The sequence below is a fragment of the Suncus etruscus genome, chromosome 5, assembly GCF_024139225.1.
Source record: "Suncus etruscus isolate mSunEtr1 chromosome 5, mSunEtr1.pri.cur, whole genome shotgun sequence".
Lineage (NCBI taxonomy): Eukaryota > Metazoa > Chordata > Mammalia > Eulipotyphla > Soricidae > Suncus > Suncus etruscus.
This window is the reverse complement of record NC_064852.1, coordinates 139,729,995-139,749,430: the sequence shown is the minus strand read 5'-3', so window position 1 is coordinate 139,749,430 and position 19,436 is coordinate 139,729,995. Positions and strand designations below refer to the sequence as shown.

General features: G+C 41.2%; 1 protein-coding gene across 1 annotated transcript in view; it reads right to left on the bottom strand.

Moving 5' to 3' along the window:
* CSMD3 (CUB and Sushi multiple domains 3) overlaps positions 1 to 17,637 on the bottom strand; it is a 1,236,222-nt gene extending 1,218,585 nt beyond the window's left edge. Inside the window, exon 1 of the mRNA XM_049773958.1 lies at positions 17,322 to 17,637. Coding sequence (XP_049629915.1) covers positions 17,322 to 17,505 — 184 coding nt within the window. The 5' untranslated portion in view covers positions 17,506 to 17,637. The remainder of the gene's footprint in view (positions 1 to 17,321) is intronic.
* Positions 17,638 to 19,436: the final 1,799 nt, after the last annotated feature.

The window sequence follows — 19,436 nt, the reverse complement described above, 5'->3', positions numbered from 1 at the left end:
TGTGAGTGTGACCTGTCTATGTCTGTCTACTGTCCTCTTGCGTGAAACTCTTGCGAGTGGGGCAAAAAGAGCCTCCAGAAACCTCGCTCGCCCAGACGCCATTTTCAGGGAGGGACTTCAGAGCATAAAAACCGGCTATCCTTTGCAAAAGCTGGCTCCCTGTGTGTGACACCAGGCGGGGAAAATCCGCGAAAGTACACCGGCCCAGTGGGGCTCAGCTGTGAAAGACTGTGAGTGTGACCTGTCTATGTCTGTCTACTGTCCTCTTGCGTGAAACTCTTGCGAGTGGGGCAAAAAGAGGCTCAGAGGAGCACGGCCGCTCCGCTTCGCTACGCGGCCGTGCACTCTTTCTAAGGAAAGAACTCCATTGCAACAAGAAGGAAAAATCACACTAAGAACGGCGCTATATCACAGAAGCAAACATTTCTCTCTGGACTGTCTTCTCTGTTACATGCTCGGGCCTAAGATTTGACCCAGTGTGAGGCTTCATCCACGGAGGACTCCCCTCCCTTAGAGGCAAGTCAGCCCATCCAGAAAGGGAGGAGCCAGAGGAGTGTGCTGCCTACATCATATAGACAATGAATACCACTACAACACGTAGAAAAACCCACAATACAAATGTGACAATGGGGAAACAGCGCAGGCCAGCATCAGACATAGAGAATGAAGATGACAATTCTGAGGACCAGATAATGACTGAACAACTAATCAACCTCTCAGATAAGGACTTTAGACTAGCAATATGGAAGGTGCTCAACAGACTCCAAGAAACCATGGATCGAGTTGAACAGAACACTAATAAGAACCAAGAAAATATGAAGGCAGAAATGACAAAACTCCAAACTGAAATAACATGTCAACTAACAGGCCTGAAAAACTCAGTAAACGAAGTGAATGACAAAATGGATAAGCTCTGGGACAGGGTATCAGAAGCTGAGAATAGACTTGGTGCTGTGGAAGATGAGATACATAACAATTCCATACAGCAGGAGAGATTGGACAAAAAACTTAAAGCAAATGAGCAGACAATGGAAAAATTAGTCAAAGAATGGGAACAGACGAAAATAGAAGTCTATGATAAGATCAACAGAAACAACTTAAGAATCATTGGAGTCCCAGAGACCCAGGAAGAAAATTTCCAGGAAGAATCAATGGTCAAGAACATCATTAAAGAGAAACTTCCAGAGCTAAAGAATATATGTGATCAAATCCTGCATGCCCGAAGAGTACCAACCAAAAGAGACCCCAGAAAAACCACCCCAAGACACATCCTAGTCACAATGACAAATCCCACAGATAGAGACAGAATTCTGAAAACAGCAAGATCAAAAGGGGAAATCATGTTCAAGCAAGCTTCCCTGAGATTTACAGCAGACCTGTCACCAGAAACGCTCAATGCCAGAAAGCAGTGGTGGGATATTGTGACAAGACTGAATGAAATGAATGCTTCACCCAGAATACTATACCCAGCAAAACTCACTTTCCGGTTTGATGGAAGAATACATGGTTTCACAGACAAAAAACAGCTCAGAAACTTCACAGACACAAAACCAGTCTTAAGAGAAAAACTGAAAGACCTAATCTAAGACAAGACTACCCAAAAGACACACCAAATTTTGAAATAAAGATGGCGTTAAATCCCAGGACAATTCTTTCTCTCAACGTCAATGGACTAAATGCACCAGTTAAGAGACACAGAGTGGCTAAATGGATCAAAAAACTCAATCCAACCTTCTGCTGCCTACAAGAAACGCACCTGAATAGTCAGAACAAACATAGACTCAAAATAAAAGGCTGGAGAAAAGTTATCCAAGCAAACAACACCCATAAAAAAGCTGGAGTGGCCATACTAATATCAGATAATGCAAACTTTATACTCAGGAAGGTTGTAAGGGACAAAGACGGACATTTTATATTAATCAAGGGGTACGTAGAGCAGGAAGAATTCACTCTCCTAAACATATATGCACCGAATGAGGGGCCAGCAAAATATTTAATACAACTGCTGACAAATCTGAAAAATAATATCAACAACAACACAATAATTGTGGGGGACCTAAACACGGCTTTGTCAACACTGGACAGGTCAACCAGACTGAAACCCAACAAGAATATACTAGACCTGAGGAGAGAAATGGAAGAAAGAGGCCTAGTGGATATATATAGGACACTCCATCCCCAGAAACCTGGATACACATTCTTCTCCAATGTACATGGTACATTCTCCAGGATAGACTACATGCTGGCACATAAAACATACCTCCATAAGATCAAGAGGATAGAAATTTTGCAGACTACCTTCGCTGACCACAAGGCTCTGAAATTATTTGTGAACTCCAAAGGGACTCAGAAGAAACACTTTAACACCTGGAAGTTAAACAGCCTCATGCTCAATAACCAGTGGGTCCGAGATGAAATCAAGGAGGAAATAAAAAGGTTCCTGGAAACAAATGACAATAAAGACACAAACTCTCAGAACTTATGGGACACAGCAAAAGCAGTACTGAGAGGAAAATTTATAGCTTTGCAAGCACACATCAGGAAGGAAGAAGGAGCTTACCTGAGTAGCTTAATGACACAGCTAATAAACTAGAAAATGCTCAACAAAAGGACCCAAGAACAGGAAGACAGAAGGAAATAACAAAGCTGAGAGCAGAAATCAACGAAGTGGAAACTCAAAAAACAATCCGAAAGATCAACGAAAGCAGAAGTTGGTTCTTTGAAAAAATAAACAAGATTGATAGACCACTGGCAAACCTAACAAAGAAAGAGAGAGAGAGAAACTTGATAACTCGTATCAGGAATGAAAAAGGAGAGATCACTACTGATATGACAGAGATTCAAAGGGTAATCAGAAACTACTTTGAAAAACTCTACGCCACTAAAAATGAGAACCTGGAAGAAATGGATAAATTCTTGGACTCTTATAATCTTCCACGGTTGAAGGAAGAGGATGTAGCATATCTAAACACCCCCATCACCATTGATGAAATTAAAACAGTAATCAAATGTCTGCCGAAAAACAAAAGCCCAGGTCCAGATGGATTCACTAATGAATTCTATCAAACTTTCCAAGAGGAACTACTGCCAATCTTGGCAAGACTCTTTCATGAAATTGAACAAACAGAAACACTTCCAAATAGCTTTTATGAAGCCAACATCACCTTGATACCTAAACCAGACAGAGACGCTACCAAAAAAGAAAATTACAGACCAATATCACTGATGAATGCAGATGCAAAGATCCTCAACAAAATCCTGGCAAATAGGATTCAATGCCTCATTAAGAAGATCATCCACTACGATCAAGTAGGTTTCATCCCAGGAATGCAAGGCTGGTTTAACATCCGTAAATCTATCAACATAATACACAACATCAATAACAAGAAAAATAAAAACCACATGATCATATCAATAGATGCAGAGAAAGCATTTGATAAGGTCCAACACCCATTCTTGATCAAAACTCTCAGCAAGATGGGAATGGAGGGAACCTTTCTCAATATAGTGAAGGCCATCTACCACAAGCCAGTGGCAAATATTATCCTCAATGGAGAAAAACTGAAAGCCTTCCCTCTAAATTCTGGCACAAGACAAGGCTGTCCTCTCTCACCACTCCTATTCAACATAGCACTGGAAGTACTTGCTATAGCGATTAGGCAAGAAAAGGATATCAAGGGAATCCAGATAGGAAAGGAAGAAGTCAAGCTCTCACTGTTTGCAGATGACATGATACTCTACTTAGAAAACCCTAAAGACTCTATCAAAAAGCTTCTAGAAACAATAGACTCATATAGCAAGGTGGCAGGCTACAAAATTAACACACAAAAATCAATGGCCTTTCTATACACCAACAGTAATAAAGAAGAAATGGACATTAAGAAAACAACCCCATTCACAATAGTACCACACAAACTCAAATATCTTGGAATCAACTTGACTAAATATGTGAAGGACCTATACAAAGAAAACTATAAAACTCTGCTCCAAGAAATAAGAGAGGACACACGGAAATGGAAACACATACCCTGCTCATGGATTGGCAGGATTAACATCATCAAAATGTCAATACTCCCCAAGGCATTATACAGATTTAATGCCATCCCTCTAAAGATACCCATGACATTCTTCAAAGAAGTGGATCAGACACTTTTGAAATTCATTTGGAACAATAAACACCCTCGAATAGCTAAAGCAATCATTGGGAAAAAGAATATGGGAGGAATTACTTTTCCCAACTTTAAACTGTACTACAAAGCAACAGTTATCAAAACAGCATGGTATTGGAATAAGGATAGGTCCTCAGATCAGTGGAATAGGCTTGAATACTCAGAAAATGTTCCCCAGAGATACAACCATCTAATTTTTGATAAAGGAGCAGGAAATCCTAAATGGAGCAGGGAAAGCCTCTTCAACAAGTGGTGTTGGCACAATTGGATAGCCACTTGCAAAAAATTAAACTTAGACCCCCAGCTAACATCATGTACAAAGGTAAAATCCAAATGGATTAAAGACCTCGATATCAGCCCCAAAACCATAAGATATATAGAACAGCACATAGGCAAAACACTCCAGGACATTACAGGCATCTTCAAGGAGGAAACTGCACTCTCCAAGCAAGTGAAAGCAGAGATTAACAGATGGGAATATATTAAGCTGAGAAGCTTCTGCACCTCAAAGGAAATAGTGCCCAGGATACAAGAGCCACCCACTGAGTGGGAGAAACTATTCACCCAATACCCATCAGATAAGGGGCTAATCTCCAAAATATACAAGGCACTGACAGAACTTTACAAGAAAAAAACATCTAACCCCATCAAAAAATGGGGAGAAGAAATGAACAGACACTTTGACAAAGAAGAAATACGCATGGCCAAAAGACACATGAAAAAATGTTCCACATCACTAATCATCAGGGAGATGCAAATCAAAACAACGATGAGATACCACCTCACACCCCAGAGAATGGCACACATCACAAAGAATGAGAATAAACAGTGTTGGCGGGGATGTGGAGAGAAAGGAACTCTTATCCACTGCTGGTGGGAATGCTGTCTAGTTCAACCTTTATGGAAAGCGATATGGAGATTCCTCCAAAAACTGGAAATCGAGCTCCCATACGATCCAGCTATACCACTCCTAGGAATATACCCTAGGAACACAAAAATACAATACAAAAACCCCTTCCTTACACCTATATTCATTGCAGCTCTATTTACCATAGCAAGACTCTGGAAACAACCAAGATGCCCTTCAACAGATGAATGGCTAAAGAAACTGTGGTACATATACACAATGGAATATTATGCAGCTGTCAGGAGAGATGAAGTCATGAAATTTTCCTATACATGGATGTACATGGAATCTATTATGCTGAGTGAAATAAGTCAGAGAGAGAGAGAAAAACGCAGAATGGTCTCACTCATCTATGGGTTTTAAGAAAAATGAAAGACACCCTTGTAATAATAATTTTCAGACACAAAAGAGAAAAGAGCTGGAAGTTCCAGCTCACCTCAGGAAGCTCACCACAAAGAGTGATGAGTTTAGTTAGAGAAATAACTACATTTTGAACTGTCCTAATATTGAGAATGTATGAGGGAAATGTAGAGCCTGTTTAGGGTACAGGCGGGGGTTGGGTGGGGAGGAGGGTGATTTGGGACTTGGGTGATGGGAATGTTGCACTGGTGATGGGTGGTGTTCCTTTTATGACTGAAACCCAAACACAATCATGTATGTAATCAAGGTGTTTAAATAAAAAAAAAAATTAAAAAAAATAGGGTAATAATATAAACTCACTTAATAGAAAAATAAATGTATTTGATACAAGGAGTATTTGATAAGAACTAGAACTAGGGTTCTCAAAACCTTTTCTAGATATCTTTTTGTTTCATTCAATTGCTTATTTCATGATGAAAGTGCCAATTGTTCACGTTTTCTTTCCTTTTCTTTTATTTAATTTTTGATGCTGCACAAAATAAGGAAAGTTAAATCTACCTGAGATAATTCTTTTCTGTACTTCATGGTATAAGTCTAATAAAGTAGGTTAAATATTGTTCATAACACAAAAAAAAAATCTTTATAATATTGAAAGATGGTTAATTTCTAAAGACATCCAAATTGTTAATATTTAAAAATTAAGTTCAAAATGTCATTTCTAATTTTCTTCTATTAATATATTAATGAATACTGCCAAGCTTACACAGAATTAAAGAGTTCCTAGCACTTTACTAGAAAATTGATTTTATGAGTTTCTGTTTGGCCACCTTAAAAAAGATTTAACAGATTAAAGAGCACTCAAGTTATCAGTAGGATTTATAGATGGAAGATTTTTTTCTTTAACCATGAAAAGAGCATTGAACAAAAATTCAATACAGGCAATCATTGGCCTGTCAGCATCCTATTGCAAACTTCATTTTCAAGAGTTATCATCTCCAACATCTTAAAAACTATAAAGTTCTAAGTTGGCACAGGAATTCACAGCTTGGATGCAAAGTTGTTTACCCCAAACATTTGAATCAGTTCAGCTGTTTTGATTTAGACATTAGCCAAAAAAACGTAACTAGGGACTTCTTTATATATGTAAACACTAAATATTTTGCCTAAGCAACAAAGTTCACTTCATCAGAGCACAGAGCCAAAGAAATCCAAGGTAGTATGTTTTATCTCCAGGAAATTAAGTTATACTCGTTCTGCCTGTTCTCCTAACTTTGATCTGTTATCTCACAAATGCAGCTTTTAGCATCACAGAGCTCAATATTAGAACACAGATAATCGGCATAAATTCATTACCGACATATGGAAGGAATTCAAATTCCACCTCTAAAAACAGACTTAGAAAAGTCATTTCTGCATATGAAATATAAACACCGAGAATAAAAGCATCCTAAAAATTATAAATTACACGAAACAACAATTTTTTCAGAGTATCTTATAATGCTTTAAATGAATAGCAACCAAGTAGACTCATACACTTCTTTCTCTGAAGATTTGCATAATAAAATATGGCTTCAAAATACAAATTTTAAATTATTGATTTAATTTGTAAATCTGAGTTACTCATATATAAAAACAACACTAAGAATGGATTGTTCTTACATTTCTCTCAACTCCAACAACTCTTGTAATATAAACAAAATAAAAGACAAATCTCAATGAAAACTGTTATTATTCTGAGAACATGTTATGATATTAAACAATAATATGTAGTATTTAATTAAAGAGCTCTGAATGAGAAAACAAGTTAATAATTGGAATGTGGAAAGAATTCAAGAAAACGAGATAATCAATTTACTCCTTTTTGTCTTATCAAAAAAAATGGGAAAAAAAGTCAATTTCAATTTAAAATGTCAGGTAAGTGATATATTATAACAAGATCAATTTTAATATAGAGAGGCTGAGTAATAATTAATTATCAACATTAGATAAAATTTCAGGAATATACAATAGTAAATACATTTATAAAAAGACTTTAGGTTTGAGCAACTTAGAGGAAATGTGTATCTAACTTTAGTAAGATGAAAAACTATTTAAAGATAGCTAATTAAAAGCATTCAATATAATCACATTCTGAAGAAAGTACATATGAATATAGTGTTATGGTACCTGAGCTTGAGAATTCAAACCATTATGTAAAACTGAGGTATTATACATTAATATAGATGTGATACATACAAACCACTAACGTTAATTTTAACTTTCTTATAAACTAAGTTTTCAGGGTTTCAATTTCTCTATTAGTTTTAAAGAAACATATTGAGTGACATTCATAATTTTAGCTTTTGATATACCTATGTATTTATGAATTTCTTTCATTTTCACCTAATTACTAACCATGTTTTTAGAGAGTAAGTGTATCTTTATGATCTTAGAAAATGTGGCTAATTTGAAAATGAATATGCTAATATGTATATTGAAGATAGTACCTTTCTCATATGAGGATTATAACTCAAAGCAGGAAAATTAGGCAGTGATATATTTTTTATGTGTGAATGAAATACTTGATATAAAGTGATACCACATGCAAAAGGCATAATAAAAATCTATATACACTGATACCATTTCCAAAATACATTGTCCTATATTTTCTCTCTATTTGAAGTGTCACCAGCATACTGGATTGAACCCCATTTGATTTGTTACATATAAAAAATTATAGTAAGAATCCTTGCTGTTTCAAATAAGTGAGACTATAATGCATCTATTACTCAATTTCTACTTAAATATTCCTATCAATGTTAAATTCAACCCTGTGTTTTTAAAATTTATTAGTTAAAAAAAAACCAAAAGGACAGAGAAAGAGAGTATAAAATGTAAGGTGGTTGCCTTGCCTGTGGATAACTCTTTTTGGACCACATATAAACCCTGTGAACAGAACCAAAAGTAGCTTCTTATCACCAAGAACTAAAGCCAAAAATTGACAACCCCCACAAAAAATTTACCATTAGAAAATTTTCTGTCAGTGGATGCCACAGCTCAGGGATTATTCCTGGTTTCGTTTTGTGGTTATTCTTTGCAGTATTAGGAGACTGATAGAAACCTCAGGCTACAAAACTAGGACCTAGCAAGATACAGGTCTGGAAGCAAATGTTGATGCAGGAAATAATTCATACAGTGAAAGGGTGCATAAACAGGTTCAGGAATTACAACATTCAAGCCAGGAATCCCAACACACAAGCCTTCTGCTCCTAAGAAGGAAAGCAGCTTAATGGAAGAAGACCTAAGAATGAGAGACTGCCTTCCTGAAATATGAACTTTTTAAAGCAAGAACCAGGCCACACCCTAGGGTTGAGAAGGAATAGTAAGTAGGGAGGGACCCAGTATTCTAATCACCAGATCACACCCTACGGTGGAGAATGAATACTGAGTAGGGTAGGAACCAGTAATCCAACAAGAGAACATATGTGCTGCCACAAATTAATGTAATGTTGGCTCTATGCAAGCCAAGACTTTTATCCACTGAACTATTTCCCTGACCATTCACCACCACTTTAAACTATATACAATTAAGTATCTCTCTAAACATTTATAATATAAAGCAAAGAAATGATGTAATTTTAGCATTGCAAGTGTAGCTTTTAAGAGAATCACTTATGATGATACTTTTATTTCAACCACATCTGAAATACTTAGAGTTAGAATTATTTTGAAATATTTATAGTCAACTTTTAATGTCATAAAAGTAAAGAATTTTGAGATATTTCAAAAGTAACAAAGCGTCCTGAGAGACAGTGCATTGGATAACTCAGTTTCCCTGCATGTAGCTGAAATGGGATCTTCAGTCCTTAGCAGCATATATGATCCATTTATCCTTTACAAGAATGACCTCTGAGTGTAGAGCCAAAATAAATTCTTAAGCACAATTGGGATTGTTAAAAAATAAACAAACCACTAACCCACAACTAATTAATAAAATATATTAAGATATCATATATATTACTAAAACTACAAAAATATTTATGTTACTGATTTAACTATTAATATTTATACATTAGTATTTATACCATAAGATGTATTATTTTGCTCATTGACTCTGGAAATCAAACTCAGGGTCTCACACCTAAGAAGGATGTTCTCTACTTTGGAATAAACACACCCTCAGGCTCCACCATGAGTCATGATAGATACTAATGTCTTCAATAATTCTTATGAAAAAGTACATGAAAATTAGAAGAGATTTTCATATAACTTGAACATAATAAAAAACATGCAGAGAAGAAAATAAATACAGAAAATAAAAGACATTTTGTTTATTTGTTTGAGAATAGGGTTTGAGGACCTATAGAACTATTCTTCTTTATGTGATCTAGTAATATAGTGGAATGTTTTATTAAATTTTCTTTTGTTAACATCTTCACAATCCTGGACTTAACTGGCGCCAGTCTAGGTGTATTTTCCTTTGAATATGCTGTTTATTTTCATTAATTTAAAAATATATATTTAGCAGCAGATCATTTAGTCTATAATTTCCTCTTTTTAACCTTGGGATATGTTTTTTTTTTCATTTTTATTGTGACCAATGTGAATTTCAAGTCTTTCAAAGCTATATTTAATGTACATAGAGACAGTGAGTTAGGGCCATTCCCACATCTGGTGTTGTCCTTCCTCAGACCCTGTTGCCAGCATGCATCCCAGCATGCAGCATGCCCCCTCTGCCCCCTGGACTGCTAGTATTACAGGTCCCCTTTGTATATAGTTTGTTGTAATTGGGTATATTGATTCAATTCAAACAACAATTGTTGTTTTGAGTTTGATATTTAGGTCTGATAACTTTTTATTTCCACTCAGTGTTCATGCAATTGTTTATTTGCTCCTGGTACCATCCACTTTTTTCCCCCTCAATTTATGAGGCAGAACAAGATGATACAGTTCTGTGGTTCTGTTGGGAAAAGAAAAGGAATGCTGGGAAGAGTCTTTCTAGGAACTATCAATATCAATTTCAATGAAGGGGAAAATAGTCAAAGGAAGAATAAACACCCAAAGAAGCAATAAATAACAACTAAACAACAACAAGGAGAAAGAGAAAAGAAAAGCAAGAAGGAGAGCTGGTGTGGCAAAGTTTTGTGTTTTATTTATTTATTTATTTATTTATTTATTTATTTATTGCATAGCACAGAAAGTATTGGGGAAATTGGAAAGGGAATTCCTTTCGTCTAAGAGATACAGGTGATAAAAATATATGTATTTAAATTCATATTGGCTTTGAGCTTGGAAGTGTATTTTTGTTCATGTAGAGCCAGTAACTTACTAACCTTTTAAACATAGAGTAGTAGGCTGAAAAAGTTTATGTGCTACAATAGGGATAACTAGTCAAAATTATTGTATAATTTTATTTTCTCATGTGCCCTGTGTTCTTGCAGTTTTACTTCACCAGAGTGGATTTGAAACTTTATTACATCTACTAAATTAAGCAATGAAAAACATCAGTGTCTATGACCAGTTGCCAAAGTCTCTGAATCAATGTGTCTGCAGTAGAGAACTACTGGTTTCTTCTAAATTTCCAGAGTATGTTAATACTATTGGCTTGGAATTACTGTAAAAGTCAATGTGGTGTAAGCATTGAGAGTTTAAAGTCTTACAAGGTGTTAATTCTGAGAAAATATTGAAAATTAGGACATTGGTTTTATTAGGAAAACAATGAAGCATCTACCAGCTCATTTTAAGAGAGAAAATATTAATTTGGTAATGATTTTATCTATTTTATAATTTTTACCAAAATCCATATTGGAGCTTTTATTTTTTTCCTAAACAATTTGGATTATCAAGCGGTTAGTAGTTGAATTTTAATGCAGAGATAATGTTATTATACATATAGAGCTGAATGAAGATAGACTAGGTGTATATATATATATATATATATATATACATATATATGTGTGTGTGTATCACTGGTTTTCCTATACATTTTTATTTCAGACACTTTGGAATTCAATGTGAAATATGGTGATGCAAGGAAGATAGTTCAAGGTTCGTATTTGGTCTCAGAAACTTGGGCAACTCATGGTTATCTGAGTTCTACTGGGTGTGGTCCAAAAACAAACAATAAAACAAAGGGCAATGATGTATTTTCTTAATTATGTTTTCTAAAGTAACAGGTGTATAGCAAACTAGCGAGATTCTCCATCATGTCCTTTTTATTAATGCTATTTTTTCCAAATTGTACAATTTATTGAAAATATTTGCTATCCAGAAACCCTTTACGCAGATCTTGATAAGTTAGTCAGAGAATGTCATTTCTTGAGGACAAGGAAGAGAAGTTTCTTTATTGATTAAGGAAATGAATTTTAATATTTCCATGTATTTGGTTGTGTGTGTGTGTGTGTGTGTGTGTGTTTGGAGGGCAAACCAGCATAGGTCAAGGGTTTACTGTGGCTCTGTGCTCAGAAATCGCCACTGGCAGGCTCAGGGGAAGATGTGGAATGCCATGGATGGAACCTGGGTTGGCAGCATGCAAGGCAAATGCCCTATATGCTGTACTATCTCTCCGTTCCTGTTTCCATCTATTTGTATTGAGCAAACTCACAAGCAAACATATTAGAATCTGTTTTCATTTGAAGATAATGGCACCATCCATTGCTCTGGCACTTACCCTTTTCTCTCATCAGAGCTCACTTATGAGAAATCTTCATTCGATTTTGAAACAAGTATAGCGGCCCTTTTGCGACTACTCTGCTTATTAGTTCACTGTTTCTGTCGACACCAACTTGTATGTTCAATGAGAAGACAAGTAGAGCTAAAATATATCCAGCAATCCCATGATTAGAAACACCAATTAATATTAGGAACAGCAATGACTACTGGAGCTAAGTCTGGAGTAGATAATTTATTGAGTAATTCTATCCTTTTCTCCTTGAAGGATCTCCTGGGAGCTGGCATCAGGTTTTCAAGAGGCTGAAACCTGCTTCTTAATTATTTCTCTGCACACACGTTCTGCTGGAGCTGGACCCCCTTCCCCCAAACACTGGAAGATTCCGGAAAATATTGTGCTGCAAGATGACATTTCCCAAGGATTTTAGCAAGGTGCTATCCCAGGGAAGTTTACCTAGAATTCTGGGAGCTCTCCAAGGATGTCAAATTGGGTTCTTAAGCAGTTCTGAGGGGCGGGGGGCAATGCCTCCCCTTAGGCACTAGGCTCTTGGAAGAGCCTCAGTCCTAAGTTTGAGTCTTTGATCTTTCTTCCGTCATCCTGCTACCTTCATATTTTGCAAAGCGCTGCCATTCCCATTAGAACCCCCTCAGCTCTGAGCTGGCCAGACCAGTGAAGCCGAGAGAAACACTCCGGGAACTGAATGAGTCGGTACATTTCCAGTCCTTCAAGCCCTTTTCCCCTAGATCCCTGCTATGCTGGAAACTCTTGCTAGAGCCCTTCTGCTTGCTTTGGTCTTGTAACGCAGCAGGCCAGAGATAGTGGTTGGAGGTGAGGGGAAAAGGGAGATTAGCAGTTGCCCCACACACCCTGCACCCCAACGAATTTTGCAACTCCCTGAGCTGCTTACTGTTGCAGAGCAAGTTGTCTGAGCAAGGACTCCGGGACTGCTGTCTGAATGGGAACAGGAAGGACCGTGGGCGCCACCAGCAATCCCGGACAGCACTTGTCAGGGTATTGCCAAGCTGGTCTTCTGAGAACCTCTATGGACTGTCCCCCTACCATGCGTTTCCACTTAAGACACGCGAGCAACTGCACACTCATCATGCACGCCCTTGCACTCGCACAGATGCAGACGGATGCACACGCAGGGGTGTGCATCCATAGACGTGCCACGCTTTGACTTCCGCTGTTTAAACCTGGAAATGACGGGGGGGGTGTCTGCTTCGCTCCCGTCCCCTCCCCGGGGGACATTGAGCAATTTTCCCAGTGGGAAGACACGCGAGCCAGAGACACACAATCCCCGGTCCCAGGCAAACTGCAGAATTTCCAGACTCTGGACTGAGACACAAAGGTGCCCCCCCCCCCAGCAGGTGGTGATGACAGTTGACAGGGTTTTGTTTGCTGTTATTGCTCTGGAAAAGGCAGAAGCACACCCCCCCCGTAGAAAAACCCTTATTCCCACCACATTTCACACACACACACACACACACACACACACACACACACACACACACACACACACACACACACCATGACTGTCAGGTCCAACTGTCGTCCCTTAATCCATCAAGAAGTCAGGGTGTGAGCCCCAAGACACCGCACACTGTTGAAGCTTGACCCCTGTGGAATCGGGGGTTGGGTGTGGGAAAAGTTGTCTGGGGAGAGGGATGGACACCAGTTTGTGAGTCTCCCATAACTAGGAAACCCGAGACCCTTTTCAGAAAAAAAAATAAATAAATAAAAGCCCAGGGAGAGGGGAGTGAGCCCCGCGCGTTCAGATGAACTCGGGGGACAGACTGGACTCTTTGGAGTCCCAGAGCAGGAGGAAACCTTCTATCATTCTCGGGAAAAGAACTCTGCGGGCTGGCTGCACACTGAGTGTGTGTCCGTCCCGCTCCTGCCATGCAGCCGGGTCTGTGCTCTCTGGCCCTAAGCGGCGTCTGCCGGGCTTCCTCTGGGCTCCTTTGGGGAACCCCGAGAAGAAGCAAATGTGGGAAAGCATCCTGCGGGTGTCTGAACGCTCGCGTGGGCGGGACATTAGGGCAGGACTCGGGAGATTCATAGTTTTGGTCTGGGTTAGATCCCAATAGAAACATCCACAACTGCAGTTTGCTCTGTGTGTGTATGTATGTGTGTGTGTGTGTGTGTGTGTGTGTGTGTGTGTGTGTGTGTGTGTGTGTGTTTTAATTGGAAAGAGACTTGCATCTCATCTCCCCACCAGGCCCCGCCCTGGTCCCCAACTGAGTGCCTTACGCCTTCCTTTCTTTCAGCTGATTATAGTGGAAGCAAAAATACCCTCTGGAGGGTTGGTTCATCTCAACCTCATCCTGCTGTTTTGGGCCTAGTTTGCAAGGCCACTTCTTTCTCCCAAGCTGAGGCTCTTTCTCTCACTGATCCTTTTTGTCACTGCTGTATGCAGACAGAGGTGAGATGAAAGAAGGATGAAAAGTATGCACAAGGGATGGAATTCGGGTGGCTAAAGCTGTTCAAGAAGGAAAAAGAAAAAAAAGGGGGGGGGGAGGAAAAACACAAGGCACACCTTGGATTTGCTGAGCCTTCCAGAGCAAGCCTAGATTAGAAACCTATAGACTCTAAGAATCCCCCTTTTGAGGTTTCCTTGGGTATGAGACCCCAATAAGAAACCATGGAAGATAAAAGCATGCATAGACATTTGGGGAAAGAACATTTAATCCACGGTAACAGAACCGGTTTTTATGAAAACCTCGAGAAGGTAGAGAAGTGAAAATAAAGTAAGACGAGGAAGACGACGCAGCAACTTAACAAGGCGCAAAGAAGTGACCAAGAAAGACCTTAAAAACAGTCACTCACAGATGTAATTGGGACATGACTCGAGCTTATCCTTGGGACGGACTCTCTTATTTTTTTTTTAAATTAAATGTGTTTATTTTAGAGACTGTCGTTGACAGAGTTAGTCATAATACAGTTATTTCTAGCATTCAATATTCCAACACCAATGTAAAATTCCCTCCCCCAGAGGGAATAGACTGTTCTATGAATGTCTTCCCAAGTTCCTGGTCACTTGGTGGACACCTTAACCCCTCGACCCTGAACCCCATAGCAGCGATGAAAAAGAAAGGCGGTTTTAGCGCCAGAAAGTAAAAGAACGCGCCCGCCCTTCCTTCCTTTCCAGGTGCGCGTCTTCTTTAGAACATACGGTAGGTGCGGGCTGCCTGGCTTAATTGCTGGCGGCTCGGCTGGCTGGCTGTTTTTTAGGCCGGCTCGCTCCTTCTCTCGCTCGCCTTGCTCCGAAGACTCCCAGCTCCCATTAGCCCCCCGAAGGCGTTTCAGCTCAACAGGTATCCCAAGGGAACCCGCACTCATCCCCAGGTGATTTTCTCGCAGTTGCCACCATAGAGTTGCTCCCCGCTTGGAGGTTTTGGGGGGCTTCTTGCGCCTCCCCCGGTGGAGCGCACGCCTAGGTGCCAGCCCGGGACCAGCCTTGAATACCCACCCCAGAGGGTTTTGCAACTCCGCCAGAAGGCGAGGCTCCTTGCAAGTCAAGCTAGCAATAGAAGACGCCCCCCCACTCCATGCTTATTGTGCATTAAGCAATGTGGTGATGCCCCCTTAAGACTTCTGCGCTGGGACTCCAGGATCCAGGCAAAAAGGAAATCATAAATCAATACATAAAATTCAGCTCGAAAGGAGCAGGTGTAGATGACAGGGCAGTGGCTGCCCCCAGAGACCAGGGGTGACTTCTTGGCTTCTAGGGTTGTCCATTAACATTCGAGACAGGCCACCCACCATTTGGTTTTCTCAGGGGGGGAGAGGGAGAGGGAACCCTGGAGCTCCCTCCACCCAAAACATGAATTATCATTTCCACGGAATGCAAATGGGGCTGCCTTCTGTGGGGGGGGGGGGACAGCCAGCTGCAAGCTGGACAATAAACTGTTTCATCGAGACGCGGCCCCATTGCGGTTCAGAGAGGCACTGCTCTACAAAGGAAGAAGCGTCCAGTTTGTGTTGACAGCCGTGGCGCGCCTGGGCCAAAACACCCTCCCCACCCCCGCACCCCCAGACACCCCGGCTGGAAACTAGCTCCCATGAAAGCCTCCTTCCATCGCCGCTCTGGTGTCTCGGGGTGGTGGTGGTGGTGGTGGCTGATCCCTGATCCCTGATCCCGAATGAGAGAGCACGAGTGCTCCACATCCCCCTCGAGCCTCCTTTTGCACTGATCAATGGCCCACGAAGGGTGCAGGCAGGCGAAGTTGTGGAAGAGAACTGGAGATCTATGTGGTCCCCCGGGGAGGTGGGGGGCTCGGGGGCAACCTTCCAGATTTCCTTCTTCCAGGAAGCCCTCACTGTCCCTTGCCTTCCTTGCTCAGGAAGAAATCGCATCTCTCACCCACGCCCTCCCCTTGTCTGTGCGTCTGAACTCTACCTGTCTGAACGTGGAGACTTGCTGGGCTTTTCTTTTTTAGCTAGTCAGCTATGGACTTTTCTCCCCCCACCCACCCACCCCCCAAGGTGGATGGTCACACTCTGGCAGCTTCTCAGACAGCTTCCAAGCCTCATGATAGCAAAACCTCTACCCCAAGACTCAGGCAGGGAAGCTTCCTCTATCATTTATCAACGCATAAGAGCCCACGGAGAAAGAATTCACATAATGTATGCAGACATTTCCTGCTGGTCTGGAAAGCCTTGGAGGACCCTTGTGCCCGAATGCATTGAAAACCTGTACCTTGCTAGCCCCCCTTAGTAACTTTCCTACCTCAAAGGGTAAAAAAAAAAGAACATTCTCCAGTATTATTTTAATATATAAATATTTCAGCCACAACCATCCAAACCCCACCGGTTTGACTAGACATCAAGATAACCCCTACAAAGCTACCCAGAAAAAATAAATAAATAAATAAAAAGTCTTGCAGAGGAATTCTGCCTGGGTATCCACTAGTTAGAGGCTATAGGAACCAACTCACGTATTCGTTTGAGCATACTGCAAGAATATTTATTGAGTACAAGCTCAATCACTGCATTGAACACCCAAAACTGGCAAGCCAAATGCATTTCCTATGGGGAGGGGGAGGCCAAAAAAAAGGGGGGGGGGCTGTGAATCAACTCCTTCTTCGGTTCTTATCAGGATTATTTGATCGGTGCAAATTGCAAAGTAAGCTAGCAGCCTCTCTCTGGCCACCAGTCAGCTCTCCCCCCCCCATTTCCATCCTCCCCCCCGGCAGCTAAGGGGGACCCCCGAAAGCAGGCGAGCAGAACCTACCTTTCGCACAAGACACCGTCCATAAAAAGACGAGGTTCCAAAACATAAATCCACTTTTAAGCCCCATCTTCTTCAGCATCAGCACCAAGTCGAGGCGGCCACATCTAGCGCATCTTCTCGGGCCAGGGTGCTCCCGGAGCTTGGATTCCTTTGCTCGGCTTTCCCCTTTGCGGATCCCTTTCATAGTCTTCGCGAGCTCCTCAAATCCTGCTCCTCCAGCCAGGCGCAGTGTGTGTGGAGTTGTTGCCGTGTCGGTGCGCGGTCACAGCTCGGAGTGAATGGTGTTTCTGGGATACCACAGCAACCTTGACGAGGACTCAACCATCTCTCCAACGGGGGCACAAAGTCTCCCGCTAGCTACTCGGGCTTCTGTCTCTGCCTGTACTGGGGCTTTTTATTTTTTTCCCCCACTCCACTTAAAAAAAAAATCTACCTCGAAGCTCTCTCCAACCCCCCAGAAACCCAAGAGCAAATCTCTTCAAGTCCAGCTCTGCTCCCTGCCCAAGTCCCCACAATACTGGGAATTAAGGGGCTTGGTGGTGGTGGTGGTGGTGGTTGTGTGTCTGCGTGTGTGTGTGTGTGTGTGTGTGTGTGTGTGTGTGTGTTCCCTTCCTCTCTCCTCTTCTAGAATAAAATGATGCTGCCTGTACAAGCAGCCCAAGAAATATACGAGTGAGCTCTCCCTTGCAGCCTGTGAACGCACAGAAGCTTGCAAAAAAAAAAAAATAATAAAAAATAAAAAAAGAGTATTTTAATCTGAGAATCTGTGCAGCTTGGGGTGTGGGGGGTGTGTGTCTGATAATGAATCGGGCTCCATCGATGCCCACGTCGTTATAATGGGACATGTGTTACTACTGTAGTTGCAGTATATTTCAGGCAGGCGCCTCGCATTTATTATGCTGTGATTTAATTGAAAAGAGAGAGAGAGAGAAAAAAAAATAAAGGCGACCTAGAAGAATTTATTTGCACGTTGGCATTTGCATATTGTAATGCCTGAATGCAAATGCATGGACTGATTTATTTATTTTTATTTCATAATCCGAAAACCAAATTTCATCCGTGACCGGGCGGGGTGAAGGGTGGGGAAGGATCTAATCCATTCCCCCAAATAGTTCGCCCTTTCTTCTTCCTTCTACACCCCCCATTTTTTATTTTATTTTTTATTTATTTCATTGCTGTGAGCTGCAGTTAAACTACTTTATCGGTGGTTGTTATCTAGAACAGACACATTTGTCTTCATGCTGAATGGGTCTCAAATATGTAAATGGGAGATTTCTTTCAAAAACGGGAAAATGTATGTATCTATACATCTGGACTTGGCCCAAGCCACGCACCTGTCCCTCAAGGGTTAAGATTGCGAAGGGAAAGAGTTCTTGCGCCATCTACTGCCCATTCCTAGCTCACCCGCTTCAGCATCTCAGCTCTAAACTCTAGTTCTTCCTTTCAAGGTGCAGGGAGCTGCGTCCCCAAACCCAAATTCAGCCTGTTTCCTTCCTTTCTTCCTTGAGTGTCATTTCCATCTTTTTTTTTTTTTTACTCCGACTGGACCTGGCCTGATTTTTATATGTCAGAAATTGTCTGAATTTCTGAAGCTGATGCAGGGACTTTGATGACATCCTTGGGAAGAGGGGTGGCAAGGGAGGAGGAAGAAAAAAGTCTTGGGGGGTTAGAGGGGGTGGTTCTGCTGCAACTCAGGGTCAGGAATAGATCCTTGCAACTGATGCTGCCTAACGTTTGCCTGCCAAAGGCTCAGGGTTGGCTGGGTTTTGCATCTCTCTTTTCCCCCTGGCTGGGTAAAGAAGACAGCCCAGCTGGAAGGTACAGCTCTCCACTTGTCCACAGCGATGGCTCCTGTCCCGCACGCCACAGCCACAGCTTCACTCCGGTTGGCTTTTTGTCGCCTTAGGTTCGATGTTGGCTGCTGGAAGCAAGACGGGTGTCTGCTCTGGGGCGGAGGAGGGGGGCTGCTAGCTGGATTCTGCTCTGCAAAGCGGGCACAACTGTGCGTCTAAGTGTGCCTGGTGAGTGGGTTCAAATTGCGAGTGTAGGAAGGAATCTGAGCTTGCGGGTACGTGGTCTTGATGTTTCATTGTGTATGTGTGTGTGTGTGTGTGT